Raw genomic sequence first — 17,721 nt, 5'->3', positions numbered from 1 at the left:
TCTCCAGCACCCAATGATTATATACTAGGTTAAAACATCCCAAATTATTTGACAATCCTTAATATATAGCATCAATGAAAATCTCTCAATTTAAATACAGAGATGCAATGAGCGAGGCAGCACTAAGCCTACAAGAGTTTCTTGAAAATAAACACACATAGTTTTCTCTTCTATACAATGAATATAAGAAATATATAGCTTTTTCAATATGACAAACAGTTTCCTCTGTGATACAATTACTATTGGATATATTTTCCTTTACAAAATATACAAAATTGAATACAGAATTGAGGAGACAGGTGATGATTGATATGTAATCTTACTTGTCAAGATCATAAAAGTTAAAGATATAAGTCAAATGGTTTTTATCATAGTAGCATTATTCAGACTTGTGATTGACTTGGCAAACCAATAGTATGAAATGAATTCAATTACTCGGGATTTAATTTGAGAATAAGTCAAGAAATGGGCATTGGAAACATAAAAAAGGTGTTTTCTAAACAAAATCAGATATCAAGGGGCAATTTCACAGGGATCAAAGCAGAGTCAAGGAAAGGAAGCCCACCACCAACTCCAAATTAAGGCCTTTGAAACCACGGGAGCCTTAAATGATGCGTAACACTTTTCAAAATCTTATCAGTTTTTAACCAAGTTCCAAATTCTTCAAAAATTGCAATTTTAAAATTAGCTAGGGTTTGTTAAGACTTTTAAATATTTTTCTTTGTTTTTAATATGACGAATTCCATTTTAAATTCCCTGCTGTATCTTAGCATCCTTCCATGTTTAACCTGGGAGAGTCCCTGTGTGTGGCCATCCAGTCAAGATATGTCTCAGATGTACCCAAGCCAAAGGTTGAAGTATAGGACATACCCCACCTAGACCCAAGCCAGGTCCATCGTAGGATCTGACCACAGGCCAGAACAATTCAGGTTCAACAGGTATACCTGCAAAACCTGGTATCACAGTTTTCAAGCAAACTATTTACATTCATAGCAAAGGCACCTATAAGTATTTTCAATACCAATCCTTATGTCAGTTGATATTAGCATTTGTAAATTTTTGAGAAATAACAGTCTATAATATAGACGTATCCATATATAACTTTTTGGTTATTGGCAATTTATATTAGTTTGTATCTTAAAAAAAATGGTTACCAACAGGTTTGGATATAATAGTGGGAAACAAGAAGTTCCACAAAACAAAACCAGCTTTAAGTCTCACAAATAAAGCAATTTGAAGTGACCATGGGGACACCTAGAGTTAGAGATCGCGTTCATAGCAATCCATGGAGCAAAGTCCACCCCCATGTTTCACCATGAGGGCAGCTTGGAGTACAGTCAAGTGTAACCATATTAAGATACCATGCCCATCGCCATGTCTTTTATGAGCTCTATCCCATGATTTTGCTGGTTCTGGTGATGGGGAATGAGAAGTTTTACATCATATACCTAGGTTCAAATCCTTCTTGTAAGCTGATCACCTTGTAGTGGCTATAGGTGCACCTTGAGGTAGGGATTACACTTATAGTAATGCATGGAACAAAGCCTACCTCAATCTTTGACCACAAAGGCACATTGAGGTGCAACTGAGTGTCACCATATCGAGGAATCAAGTCCACCTCTATCTTTCACTACAGGGCAACCAGGAAGTACAATCAAGAGTAAACATATTGAGGAATCAAGCCCACCTACATGTCTTCTAAGAGCTCTAGCCCAAAATAAACATGATGCAACAGTTTGTCTCTTGGTTGTTTCATTAAAGATCTCATGTTCAAGTTGGTCCATGGTGGACATTTGAAGAGTTGGAGAAAGAGCCCCCCTTATGTGTTCTCACTGGCTAGGCCTATTTAAGCACAAAATTCACCCAAAAAATACTAGAAAAATAAAAGACAAACTTAAGAACAAAAACTTAAAGATCCTCTGCAATATATTTGGCTTTTGTCAAGCACCTTGTATAATATTCTTTACAAAATGGACTTATTCTTAATTCATTGCATGCCAACAAATCTTTCTTACCTCAATAGCTCCAGTAGTATCGTCCACATGGAATTCTAGGACAACATCATTCTTTCCCTGAAGCTGTGTTTGTGAGACATCTGCCAAGGATACTTCAAAGGCTTGTTGTAAGCCTACTACAAATGATAACATATTCCCTGCAACATAACATTGAAAAAAGTCAAATAATGAACATAGCTTCAGTCCATACCTTAAATCCTGAAAACCTCTCAAATTGCATTCAAAATTACAAATATAGCCATACTCCATGAAATGTATTACAAAGCATACTGAAATATGACAAGAAAAATGCAGCATTCTTGTGATGGCATGTAGTTCAATACAGATAAATTTGGTGACATTAGGCTTCGTGCATCCAAATAACAAGCATGATCATAATCTAGAAAGGACTACTCTTCACTTAATATAAGGAATGCCGTATTAGCAGAATTAAGTTAGTGAGCAATTATATTTTCACTTTTATCTAAGTTACCAATCCTTCGGCCTGGAGCCCTGGATTCAGATCTGGTTTGAACCCCATTCAGGATCCAGGTGAATCTACGTGTGAACTAATAGGGGGTCTGCAGAAGCATTGTATGTTCATCACAGACAAATCCAAGCAAAATCCAAAGCAACCTGACCAAACTCATCATGAACCCACAAGCAAAATATTTAGATTTTCTTTCTTTTTTTTGTTCTATTCTTACGCAATATGATCTGCTGCAGCAAAGGTAAAGCTTGTTGGTTCGTGGGTTATACAACTTGTTGCACTCCCATTTGCTCTTATTCCAAGGTAAAGGATTTGAAACCACTGATTGAGAATGGCCAAAAAGAAGATGATTCCATGGTAGCCCTGCTGCATCACAAAATGGTTAGTCTCTTCCTTAAGATTGAAAGTGCTGGCTGCTCTTACTGTGTTCCAGGCTTTGCACGCACTCTTGGCCCCCATCAACAAGGGCAAAGGAAGTCTGCACAAAATCTCCTCATTGTATCCTAACGTAAACGAGTATTATTATCAAGAAAGCCGTTGTCAATCATATCTCAATCCAGACAAGGATCATTGTCATTACTATTATCAGGAAAGGCATTTAGTGGCACTAGATGCTCACCTCCTCTGTCAACAAGATGGTGTTGAGGGAACAATAAAATTATAATTTTATTTAGCTTAATATTCCCAATTTCATATATTTAATAAGTATTAATATTTTTTGATTTAATGTAATATATTTAAACTTTAATATTTTTTATATTTAATCCAATCTTATTTAAATTTAAATATTGTCAATTTGGCTTAAATTTGAAATTGAATAATGTACATACAATACACACACATATACATCATTAAATTAAATTATGTTAATGTTTAAAAATATTTTCAAATTTAAACAAAATAATATTAAATTTTTTAGTATCTTATTTTTTATCCAAAAATATTAAAATGTAATAATAAATAATATTGTGTGTGCATGTGTATAATTTTTATATGTTTTTGTATGAAAGAACCCAAAACAAACCAAACCAAAAAAGAAATTCGATCCAAAAACATTAAAATGTAATAATAAATAATATGTGTGGGGGTGTGCATGTGTATGATTTTATATGTTTTTGTATGGAAGACCCCAAAAACAAACCGAATCAAAAAAACAAAATGCCAAAACCATAACCCAATGCCAAATCCATAACCCAACCTATTGATGTGTGTTTTAGCACAATCAAACACAGAATAAAATACCAAGGTATCTTATCCTCTCTTGATCAAAATCTCTTGGATGCTAAATGGTGTGATCAACCAAGATGACTCCATGGTTTCTATAGTCAGGTCATGACATGTGGATAAGCTCAATGGTTATGTGATTTCTGGTAATCCAAGGGGACTTAAATTGAATACTTGAATGTTGAACGTTTGGATGTTGCTGGAACTTAGATTCTAAGAACTTGCTTGGAAAATAAAATGGCAAAAGGATAGGGTTTAAGAAGTTATTTTGCTTGTAATTAAATTTGCACCCTCTCCAGCACTCAGCCGACTTCATTTAAAATGTTAATGAATTTTATTAGTCTTTTCAAATTCGCCTCATTACTTATAAGGCTGAGTTTGTTTCATGTATTTCTTCTTCGACTTGCAAGGAGTTTAAATTTTAAACTTTATCTCCCCAACATCTATCTTGCATCTTGGGACGAAATTTTACCTTCTAAGGTTAGAAGTTAACTTTTACCTTCTTTGCTTGCCCTTCCCACAAACTTAAGTTAATTCACACCTTCTCATTCTCTTAGGAAGACCGACTTCCTATCAACTTAAGTTGATTTGGACCTTTTTATATTCTTAGGAAGATCGACTTCCTATCCATCTAAGTTGATCCATGGCTTCTTACTCATCATCGAGGGTTGAACTTGGTTAAATCAAAATTTCATTTCCTACCAACCTAAGTTGATGCACAAGCGACTTTATAATACTTGCTTACTTCCCGCCAACCTAAGTTAGTCCACATGGGGTTCGCTATCAGCCTAAGTTGAAATGTTCTTTATTAATCCTTCAAACTTAGTGACTTCGCCTTTTAGACTGATCAACTTCTTAGTTTGGGAAGGATTAATCTTTAACTTGCTAAGAAAATGAAACCCCTTTCAAAATTAATCCTTCTTGCCAACCTAGGTTGATTCGCATTCCCTTTCCTATCATTGAAGGTTGATATTTTAGTTTAAGCAATTTCACTTTCCCATCAACCTGAGTTGATCTGCAGGGTCTCATACTTAAAAAATTTACTTCCTATCAATCTAAGTTGATCCACAGGCACACTTAAAACTTCCTATCAGCCTAAGTTGATCCATAGGGTCTCATACTTAGAAAATTTTACTTCCCATCAACCTAAGTTGATCTGCAAGCTCTCACTTAAAACTTCTTATCAACCTAAGTTGATCCACAAGGTCTTGCTTGATGTTGGAGCCCGATTGTCAAAGTCCACTGCCTTAGAAAAAAAAATTCTCTCTCCTAAAGATGAAAATTGAAATGCACAAGAGAGGGACTTATTTCCTTAATTTGCAAGGAAGATTTTATTCCTTCAAAATTGACACTTTCTAACCATCTTGGCAATTCTTGCAACATATTCACATTATTGACAACCTACATACTCAAGTAATTTTGCAACGTGACCACAACCTGACATCTCTTACTCACTAGCAAAGGTTAAAAACTAAAGAAACTAGGAAAGCTAAGACACCTAATCTAAACCAAAAGTGAGGGTCTGCATTTGCAATGGGGCGATGTGTGAAAACATCACAACACAACCCAAATCCAATCCAGAACCAATAACTTGACTTTTGTTGAAGTCAACCAATGGTCTTTGTGTGCTTATACAAGTCACTGATATTATTTAGACCTTATGGAAAGCACTATGCTGTCTTCCGGTTCCAGAAGAACAAAATCAATCTATCTTCTAGCTACTTTGAGCATCCAATTAGACTACTTATACAAGGTAGATGAAACTAGCAGAACGCCCTACTCACAGATGCATGTCAGTAGTCTTAGCTTTTATTTCCTTCAAAATCCATGCATCTAATAATATGAACATGAAAACGAGCTTTAAAAAATCATCAAATGAATAGAAAAGCAAAATTAAAAAATGACTAAATTTTAGGGTATGGTTTATCACCAAATGATACTGCAGCTACGAGGGACAATATGGTCCACTAACCATTCATGTGAAACAACAACACAAGTAGAATTGCATTCATCAGACTAAGACATTAGAAAGAAAAATTTGCAATCTATGAAATCTACAAGGACAAACTTTGATATCAAGCTACTGATTATACATTTGGAAGAAAACATGTGAAAATTGGATTTGAAGATCCCAAAAAAATTCATGGTTCACATTGAGAATGTTGTTTTTGGACAACTCAAACATATAAAAATTTTAAGAAGACCAAAAGCAGCCACCACTGCTGTTTGTTTTCAGAAGCTACTGTAAGAAAATAGAGAGAACCTAGAGAGTCATATTCAGTTTAAAAAAGATAAGAACTGTAATCAAAGTTTGGAGAGAAGAACTTAATGTTTTAGTGAATAGTTAGAATTCAAGAGACGCAGAAGTATGGAATTGCAAAATCTAAAACTTATTTCCACACAATAAGATTCTACTTACAAAATAGCATCAAACATATTATAAATATCTCAGAATTTATCCAGAAGAATAAAAATACAGACCATCTAGACTAATTTCTCCCCAGTTTCGTCCACTTAGAGATAGATGTTTTTCCTCTGGTGAGATTCCCATTGTAGTCTTCATATAATTTGTCAAATTACTGACATCCTGTAAAAGAACAATCAAAAACATAAAAGGTCTATCAATCGTATTTCATGTAGCTCAAAAGTTGAAAAAAATGAATTCAAGTATCATGTATAATTCCCAGACATGCAATAATTTTTTTATAGTCATAAAAATAATTGATGAAATTGGAAGCCAACTCTGACTGCAATAATGTTGGCTTTTAAAATAATGCAATATCAATTATTATAATGGTCATGTACACTGATACAAGCATGTCATTTTTAAGTGAAAGAAAACTTTCCAGGTTTCTGAGGTGTTTTGAATGAGTCTGGTTAATGAGAAGGGGACACATCTTTTGTGCAATTGAAATGGATAAAGGAAAAGGCGCTTTGCCTTAGAGCACAACCAAATATCAAACAAGGGGTTATTGGATTCCAATGTTTATGATAATTCTCTACAATAGATGTTTAACCCATCACAGAACATGAGCATGTATTATAGAAAACAAAAGAGAACAAACCAAGAGTTGATCAAGGCGTGCTAAGGAGAAATTATCAAGTTCTTCTACAATTACCTGAAACTTTTTGAAATCCAATGTTTGTGATGTTTCTCTACAATTGAAAATTAAACTATTACAGACCTTGAGTGTATGCGTGCAGACACAAAGGAGAACATACAAAGAGGTGATCAAGCCTCAGACAGAACTGGGCTACAAAAACAAATTGAAATTCGCAAGTTCTTCTACAATTGCCAGAAATGTAATTGAACAGAAGATTTTTAGATTCCAATGTTTGTGATGTTTGTTCACAATAGAAGGTTACACCATTTCAGACCTTGAGTGTGCATCGAACAAAGGAGAACAAACCAAGAGGTGATCAAATGTCAGACAGAACTGGGCTAAGGGCAAATTCTAAAATTCTAAAATTACCTGAAATGTAATCAAACCACACAAAGAAGTTCTAAAGCGAAAGAGATTATCTAAAGGATTCCACACATTAAAAAAGAAAGCTGACTGTCACTTTAACATCTTTCCCTTTTCTATATTTCAGAAGCTAGAATTATTGTCAGATTGCAATGGTTTGTTGGTGGTTCCTGCCAACCTGTCCCAATAGGAAGCTAGCTCATCTGGATGGTCCTTACATCAGAAGTAACCAATCAGGTAAATGAGCAATGAAATGAGCTAGCCTTAGAGAACAACATATTAAAAGAGGGTGTCTTGGACTACAATGTTTATAGCCTTGCTTTCAAAAGAAGGTTAAAGACCTTGATATTCATTTCACAAAATGACAGAGCACAAGCCAAAAGGTATTTCAATCAACCTCAGACAAAGCTGGAACGAATCATTAGAGGAAGTGCTCAATCTGTTCTACAGTTACCTAGAATATAATTAAACTGCAAGCAGCAGATTTTTAAAGATGGAAATTATGAACAGGATTCCACAAACAAAAAAGGCCTTTTGCAGTTATTTTCAAAAAATATTTTCCTCTTCTACTTCAACCATGACAACGTTTGCTAAATTGCGAAGGCAGTTGGCAGAATCCGCCATCTTACCCAAGCAGGAAACTAGCTTGTCGGATGGTCCTACTCCTAACATTGGAAGCAGTCGATCTACCTATAAACCAGCTATGCCTGGAGTTACATTTCTATTTTTCTGGATTATTGACAGTAACAAAAAGATACAGTATCCTTGCTGCTTTTAGCACAAATTTTTTTGGAAATTTACTCCTCGGTTTCCATCACCATTTTTACTAATTTAAAGTGTTTACCAACATTTTTCTAATTCTAAAACACATTTGAATCCAAGTTCAAGGTTTCCAATGATCAAGGCAGTGCATTTACTTGGTAATTTTAGCTGCACATATAAATTGTTGTAGTCATCTGTGTATATCCATTGTTGTAATTATATCTAAATGATTTGTTGGAAATACAAGAAGGCATGACACAATCACTTTCACATGCCCACAACAGATTCATTTGCGTACCTGCTCACGAAATCCAGCAAACTTGACATTCAGACCAGCTTTCAGCTTAACGCCAAGTTGATAGCCCCTGGGAACTCGAGTCCAACTCAAGCTTGCAACATCTGTTTTACCCACCTCAACCACCTTGCCTCCACCCTGCTTCCTCCATACAATGCCTTCAGAGTGTATCCTCAGTTGCCCCTGATTCTGCACAGATTTAAAAATCATGATTACAACTTTAAAAACTCTAGAAATTCACCACAAAAAACCTACAAATGGAAGTTCATAACTTGGGCTTATACATTTTAACATTAAAAAAAATAGCCAATGCAGACCTATTGCCTTGGCACCGTAAAAAAATTGACTGATTCTCTAGACAGCATCACAAAAGTTGGTATAGCCAACAGTTGTAACATATAAAACTATGTTACCCCAAGTTTCCTGGACGCGAGGACGGGGGGCATGTTTCTGGAACAGCAATTTTTTTTCTAATTTTGGGGACAGCTAGTGGACAGCTATATAAAAATAGGAAAAAAATAAAATATATATGGAAATTTAAAATATTCATATGAAAACATGGATAAAGCATGCACATATAAATTATAGAACCTTGACATATAAGAACTAGCAGAATTCTTAAGACAAATTTGTGTTAAATTCTAAATTGCCGAATCGGGTACGGGAACGGTACATGTACATGGGTACGAAATGCCGGTACGGCATAAATTTTTGGAGGGGTTGGGTACGTTTTCAGTACGTTCATACAAAAATAATATATGTATGTATGTATATGTATACATACATTATATATACACACACATATATACATATACATATACATACAAACACATACATATACATATACATACACACACACACACATACATACATATATACATATATATATATACACACATATATACATATACATATACATATACACACATATATACACACACACATATATATATATATGTATGTGTGTGTGTGTGTATGTATATGTATATGTATATATAATAGAATTAAGTTTAGAATGTCATGTACCAATACGTATGCTAAAATAAACCATTACAAATTTCAAATTTTGAAGCATAACATACTAATTTAAATTCAGTTTTCAATATCAAAAAGAACAAACTAGAATCTCATGATAGATAAGTTCTGAGCTCACTAATCAGCACTATAGGTCTTAAGAATAACAAAAAGATCAAACCAGAATCACTAAACATTTTGGCATCTAAAAACGAGAACCCTAGATGTACCCACAGGAGATTCGTTTCAGAATCCAATTCTGGTATGTTTCGTACCCGGAATGGCCCGAAAAATCCCAGGATTCAGCAACTTAGGTTAAATTGAGAGTCAAAGTCAAATTTCTTATAGAATTCATTGTCAATATGTAGAATTTATAGGCATGTCCCCTATGAGTCCCCTGTCCCAAGGACGGGGGCGCCTGAAAAAAAAACCCAAGGACACATCCTCAGGTAACTCTGATGTACACCTTTGGTAAAACGAGAATAGAACAAATTGAATAGACAAAGATTTTAGCGTTACTGTTATAGGGCAGCAGGAGCATCCCAAATAAGGATTTATCAAATTAAATTACAAGTTACAAGACCTATTTTACTTCCATTTATTACATTATTTGCTATGTTTTACTATTTTTTCATGGTACCCATATTTCACATTCAAAATACTGCTAAGAAAGATGTCTAGGGTTTGGAAATATAGGCCTAGGGTTTGCTCGTTGGAGTCACAGGATGTGTGTATCGAATAATGAAGGTTTTTAAGTTTTCCGACAATAACATATTAGCATTAAATTTTAAAAACAAATCTAAAGGGCGCTCTGATATTTTAACAGCAGTAGAACAACATGACGATAGTATTTAAAGTTAAAAAAACACTAAAAATAACCGTCCAATCAATGGCAAATATTGCCTCAAAGTTAGTAGAAAACCTCTCAGTAATGATTAAACGGAGTTAAAGGGGTTCCTTAAATATTGAAAAGGCAGTAAAGCCTAGGAAAAGAACTGTCAAATAAGAAGAAAAGAACAGAAAAGAAACTATGTTGGGAAACCTGAAAAACAATAGCAAAAAAATCATGCTTGGTTTTAAAATGTCCGCCCAAGGAAGTACAGATGGATGGTAAAAATTTCAATCAGATAGATGAAACCCTTAAAACCCTCGAAGTGGAGGAAAAAAAGCTTCAGCTAGTTAATCACGACCAAATAAAATGAAAAATTTTAATTACCGTTCCACCTCGACCGACAAGCAAAATATTGTTGAACTGGTGGCCATCGGCCATGTTGAAGAGATGCACAGCGGTGAGCTTTGTCTGAGCAGAAACAGTGCAGAATGTTTACAACTCTGTTTTGAAAAGAGTTTTGAGCACTGAAGGGTTTTTAAGCACCACCAGATAACCCGCCAATTTGCGTATCCCTACGATTATATACGGACACCGCTGTTCACAGACGGTATGCGTGTATTTGCTATCGTTTAGTTATTTGCGGGTTTTGGATTTTCTAGGGAGGATTCTATATCTGCATGAGTTGTTTCATTTTTATTTTTGTTTTTTTTAAAAACTGTTTATTTTTTTTAAGTTTAGATGTAAATTTTTTAAATAAATACGTTTAAAAAATATATATATTTTATTTTATTGGTTGAAGCACAATTAATATGCTATCATTTTTAATATGATGTTAATGGTAGGTGAAATAAAGGAATAAAGGTATAAAGATATTGGTGAACACAATTAACTCGAAAATGGTAGTCATATTAATGAAAATCGATATTTTATTCTCTAGATATACGAACTTCATCTAGCATTTTGGGTATGGAAATCCCTTGAAAAGGAATGAGAATGCAGAGCTTGGAAGCTTGAGTGAGCCAAGAACCAATATACTTCAACTGAAGGCCAACTATCTTCAGGCATGAGAAAATGTCCTTCTTCATCTTGAATCCTTTTTTCTTATAAATTTAAAAGAGATAGTTAAACCTTGAAGTAGAGCTTGATAGGGAATACTTTCAAATAAAACAATGGTTATGTAGTAATCTCTTTCTATTATTATTCCTTCTCATTGCGTTCAATATGAAGTGAAAACAATGTCGTACCAAACTGTAATGTTTTGGATATAAATAAAGTGTTAGCACTTGATAACTTCCAATCTCTTTGAGGAAATTAGGCAGTGAGTTGTAGAATGTATCTTCTACTTCTAAGATAACCTATGCAATCATGTTGTGAGGGTTTACAATATATTTCATGACCATGCAACAACTATTTGTCTTAAATCTTCCAAACTACAAGGAAGTCGTAGCAAGACCACAAAGAAACTCTTTTATGTAAAGATGTAGTCTTTTCTCTACTTGAAGGCAAAATCAAATAAAATCGAATAAAATTGGCTATCGTTTACTATTGAATGTGAATAAGTTTTAAAGATTATCGGTTATTAATGAGCATTCTAATAAAACTGGAAGATTGGTGAAAAAATATATTATTGTTCCTTATATAATTAGTTTTTGGGTTGTAATGATATAACAGGATTTAATTTTGTGGTTTCTGGTAATGTAGATTAAGTTTTTATTGATTTTTCCAACATTTAGTATTTTACTATTTGTAGTTTATTCACTAACGCTCTTTACCTATTTTTATTTTTTTAACCCTGATGCCTAGCTTTCTTTGAAAATAAAATAAAATAAACACTCAAAAAATGTGACAGAAGCAACCAATATACCTTACCTTGCAAATTGTATTGTATCGATGTGCATTATCTGTATTTTCCATTAGGAGCAAGAGATTACCAGCAAGCTTCAAACTAGATTCTCTATAAAAAAATTCTACTTATTTTATTGGAGAAGAATGAAGCTATTGTTTATGCCCTTGTGTGCTTTTGCAAATTAGGTCAAACTATTGTAGTTTGTGTGATCATTTTTCTAGTATCAGATGAAGTGCTTGTATGAGGACTCTTTTTCACGAAATTAGGGTGTTTCCTATTGTTTCACAATTTTAAAAGCTCTACAAATACAATGCAATAATTCAATTCAAACACAATGAATAATGTAGCACTAGTCAAAATTAATGGCAGATATGCACATAATATACATTTCAACATTTATAATAGTAGAGATTTCAATCTACAGATGTACAGCTAAGTGCATTTAATTTTGCATTACACATTATTGGAATATTTTATACTTAGTATAATACACTGAATTTTAAAGAGTACAAACAGTAAGCTTGGACAAGTAGAGAAATATTTTTAGAGTAATAGCAAAGACTTTTATGTATGTGAAGCTTAGTGCATTTAATTTTCCATTACATGTTATTGGAATAGTTCATACTTAGTAGAATACAATAAATCCTAAAGAGTGCGAATTATAATCTTGGACAAGTAGAAAAATATTTTTAGACTAATAGTAGAGACTTCAATCTGTGTATGTGAAGCTTAATGAATTTAATTTTACATTACATGTTATTGGAATGCTTCATGCTTAGTATAATACACTTAATTCTAAAATTACAAATTGTAAACTTATGCCTTGATGCAGTCACAGATTGTGAACCTAGTGAAAGGCAACTAACCCACACAGCTTCACACGAAATCAATTTACAATAGCAACAAAGAATATTAGTAATTTGTGGAATAACATTTGTTCGATGTTTTATTCAAATGTCAATTTATCCTAATAAAGGTAAACAACCCAAACCACAAACCTTTACAAATACTTCATAAAGTATGTCTTGAGATTCAACTTACAATTCCTACAAGCACGTAGGGTAATGTTCTAGAAGATATAACAAGGTAGTGAACGTAGTAAAAAATAATGATACTAATGTGAGCTACCACGGGCAAGGAGCTAGTATTGGTGTTTATGCCAAAAACATGTGATTGTGCTAACAATATTAAGGTTATAACTATTAATTCATGAGTGTTGCTACAACAAAGTGTGTGAGGTGACTATCCATGTGAAGACTCACAATTGATGTTTTATGTGATATGTTGGCATCGTGTATGATTGAATTAGAATTACAAAATTCTTGGAATTCGATGGGCTTGCTGGATAGTTATATGGTCAGTATTTCAAGGAATATGTCTATATAGATCATCTTGTGTGAATACACCAAGATTAGAAGATTGAATAAACAATACAAACATTGATAGCATTGTATTGAACATTGTCCAGTGTAATTATAGTGATTGCAAAAGAAGCATTATGGATTGGGACTTTGTTAAATTCTAAAGATCTTGTTGTATTGAAAAAAAAAATTAATTATAAATAATATAATAATGAATATGTTTTAGTGATGAGTTTTCTCCATACTATAAGATGCTTATTATTCCACTTTACTTTCATACATATAGATAAATATATTTTGCGAGTGATGTTTATTATTATATGAATACTTTAGATCTTAAGTTTCTTCATCCTAGTATATTAACTATTTTTTTTAGGGGTCAAATTGTCCAACATTTGGTAGATTGAAGTGCACATTTTTATTTAGGTGGTTACTACCTCATTGGGAATCAAAACCCCAATGTGTGTACTAATAAACCCTACAAAAATTTGTTTGCTTTAGTTCGTGTATAATTATACACAAAGTAGAATTTTGAAGAACTAGGTGAGAAAGAAGAAAATATTGAATTTATGGCCAGCACATAAAAGTCTGAGATTGATAGACTTAACAGGTAGAACTTGAAACTCTAGAAGTTGAAGATAAAAGATATTCTAATGGAAAGAGACTAGTGGACGACAATATTTTCTTTGAGTGAACCATCAGGTACATATGAAGAAGATTGTGTAAGATTGGATAAGAAAGTCAGAATTACAATCTAGTTATGTCTATCAAATTTTATGGTGATGAGAATGTCTAAAGAGATTGTAAATAAGTTAGTTATGTTTTATCGTTATAAGAGTCTAATTAACAATTTTTTTGAAAAAAGAAGATATATTCTTCAAAAATGAAGAAGAGAGACTAAGTAGTCAATCACTTGAATAAGTTTAATATGATTTTAAATAAAGTTGTTTCAACAAGAGTCAATTTGGATGAAGAGGAGAAGAGCGTTGTATTACTATATTCCTTTCAAGATTTATGGGAAAACTTGATTATCTCCATCAATAGTAATGCTACAACATTGTACCTAGAACATATTGTTGATGTTTTTATCGAGAAAGGAAACTAAGAAGAGGACCATAGATGGTATTTATTTTGATACCCTAGTTGTTAGGGGCAAGCCAAAGGAGAAGAATGGTAAGAAGAAGATTGGAGATGAGAAGTCTCATGGTAAGGATAGGTCTAATTCTCCTAGCAAATCTAAGATAAATTATTGCAATTATAGAAATAAGAGTAACACAAAGGAGTGTAAGTCTAATGAGAAGGATTATTCCTCTTATGGGTCCTCTAATAGTGATGAGTATAGTATTGGTACATTTATTTATACTAATATCATTAGTGATATTTCTTGTTTGATTGACTTAGGTGCTTCTTTGATATAACATCACATATCAAGTGTTACTCAAAGTATGTTGCATGTGATGAAGGAAGAGTGTTCGTTAATGATATCAACTTGTTAAAGATATATGGTCAGGGAATTTGGAAATTACCCTTCATGGATGGTAGATTAAGGAAACTCTAATATATTTTGAACATCTTGGGTTTGGCTAGAAACCTTATGTCTATGTTCAAAATGGTTGGCTTAGGAATTCATATCATATTTGATGAAAAATGTTGCAGATTAGCATGAAATGATGTAGCTATGATAATGTAGATACAAATAAATTATCGTTATTTTGGTATCTTAGGTTGGATCACTTGATTTTAAAAAGGTCTTAAACTTCGGTAAGAAAAGATATGGTGGAAGACCATCTCATTGATTGTTCTATTGAAATTGACTTATGTGAGCATTATGTGCCTTGGAATTATAATGTAGTGCAATTCAACTTTGGAAGCACTAAAGAAAGGGATATTTTGGAGGTGATACACTATGATGAGTTTGGTCGTGTAGATATCCCATCCATTCATAAGTCTCTATATATTCACTTGTGATCACTTATGGCAGTCTTGGGTATATTTTGTTAGGCTTGGAAGTTTGAGGTTGTTCTCAAGTTTAACGAGTTTGGAGCTCTTATTAAGAATCATATGGGTAATAAAATAAAGTCACAAAAAATAGATAATTAAAATGAATCTTCTCCAAGGATCTTGACGTATTTTATAAGAATGTTATAAAATTATGAAGAAAATGAATCACCGTACCAAAAAATAGAATAAGGTGCATAATAGATTAAATAGAACCTTGTTGGATCAAGCAAAGAGAGTATGAATAGTGTATGTATGGGACACGAGCTAATGAAGTGGCTAGCACCGCATGCTACTTGAAGAACAAGTCTCCTGCTTTTGCATTGCAAAAAAAATGCCATATAAAATGTGTGTGGGAAGGAAACCAATGGGAGAACATTGTATAAGCCTTTAGCTATGAGTAATTTATTTATGTGTCTAGGGAGTGATGGTCTAAGTTGGATTTTAAGGCCAAAAGTTGTATTTTCATTGATTATGGTGAGAATGACGAAGGCCACAAGCTCTAGAATCTACTAACTCTAAAAAAATTATACTCAATGGATGTTACATTTATATAACTTAGAGACTTGACTAAAGATGACATGTCAGAGGAGAACAAGTGGGAGAAGGTAAATTTTGAGAAAAAATCATAGAAGTACAATGCACTTAAAATTGAATAGGAAAAAACACACAAGATTAAATGGGAGAAGAATAAGCAAATAAATATATATAAAGGTAACTTTAAAGAAGTACAAAGTGTAGACACCTAAATTTGATTAATCTAATTAGTTGAATTTAGCTACACTTAATGCTTTTAAATTAAATAATTAAACACATTATTTAATTAATTAGTATTCCCTTTATGGACTATTTTCTACTAATATTATTGTGAAATATCTTGTAGCTTAATATTGTGTGGGCTGTTATGTTATTTCGAGGTTTTGTTTTCTTGGCTCCTTCCGTGTGTGTTCTCTAGTCTTTGTTTTGTTTGTTTCATGTTCTGCATAATTGTATGATGAGTTCTCGGTCCTTTTTTTTCTGTTATATATATACATATATATACATATATATATGTATATATATATATATATATGTATATATATATATATATATATATATATATCTATATATATATATATATATATATATATATATACATACATATATATATACATATGTATACATATATGTATATATATATGTATACATATATGTATATGTATGTATACATATATGTATATGTATGTATACATATATATATATATATGTATACATATATATATACATATATATATATATATATATATATATATATGTATATATATATATATATGTATACATATATATATACATATATGTATATATATATATGTATGTATACATATATATATATATATATACATATATATATAGATATATGTATATATATATGTATACATACATATATATATACATATATGTATATATATATGTATACATACATATATATATACATATATATATATATATATATATATATATATATGTATACATACATATATATATACATATATGTATATATATATGTATACATATATATATATATATACATATATATATATATATATATATATATGTATATATATATGCATACATATATATATATATATATGTATACATACATATACATATATGTATACATACATATACATATATGTATACATATATATATACATATATGTATACATATGTATATATATATGTATGTATATATATATATATATATATATATATATATATAGATATATATATATATATATATATATATACATATATATATATATATATATACATATATATATGTATATATATGTATATATATAACAGAAAAAAAAGGACCGAGAACTCATCATACAATTATGCAGAACATGAAACAAACAAAACAAAGACTAGAGAACACACACGGAAGGAGCCAAGAAAACAAAACCTCGAAATAACATAACAGCCCACACAATATTAAGCTACAAGATATTTCACAATAATATTAGTAGAAAATAGTCCATAAAGGGAATACTAATTAATTAAATAATGTGTTTAATTATTTAATTTAAAAGCATTAAGTGTAGCTAAATTCAACTAATTAGATTAATCAAATTTAGGTGTCTACACTTTGTACTTCTTTAAAGTTACCTTTATATATATTTATTTGCTTATTCTTCTCCCATTTAATCTTGTGTGTTTTTTCCTATTCAATTTTAAGTGCATTGTACTTCTATGATTTTTTCTCAAAATTTACCTTCTCCCACTTGTTCTCCTCTGACATGTCATCTTTAGTCAAGTCTCTAAGTTATATAAATGTAACATCCATTGAGTATAATTTTTTTAGAGTTAGTAGATTCTAGAGCTTGTGGCCTTCGTCATTCTCACCATAATCAATGAAAATACAACTTTTGGCCTTAAAATCCAACTTAGACCATCAC

At 31.9% G+C, this 17,721-nt stretch overlaps 1 protein-coding gene across 1 annotated transcript in view; it reads right to left on the bottom strand.

Moving 5' to 3' along the window:
- The window catches only part of LOC131030246 (FACT complex subunit SSRP1), a 36,491-nt gene extending 25,786 nt beyond the window's left edge, over positions 1-10,705 (bottom strand). The window contains exons 1-4 of the mRNA XM_057960972.2: positions 10,463-10,705; positions 8,236-8,421; positions 6,190-6,295; positions 2,016-2,152 (exon numbers count right to left, since the gene is read on the bottom strand). Of these exons, the coding sequence (XP_057816955.1) occupies positions 2,016-2,152; positions 6,190-6,295; positions 8,236-8,421; positions 10,463-10,516 (483 nt within the window). The 5' untranslated portion in view covers positions 10,517-10,705. The remainder of the gene's footprint in view (positions 1-2,015; positions 2,153-6,189; positions 6,296-8,235; positions 8,422-10,462) is intronic.
- Between the last annotated feature and the right edge of the window lie 7,016 nt (positions 10,706-17,721).

Source organism: Cryptomeria japonica, chromosome 6 (genome assembly GCF_030272615.1).
Source record: "Cryptomeria japonica chromosome 6, Sugi_1.0, whole genome shotgun sequence".
In the NCBI taxonomy this organism is placed as follows: Eukaryota; Viridiplantae; Streptophyta; class Pinopsida; order Cupressales; family Cupressaceae; genus Cryptomeria; species Cryptomeria japonica.
This window is presented reverse-complemented; position numbering and strand designations above follow the sequence as displayed.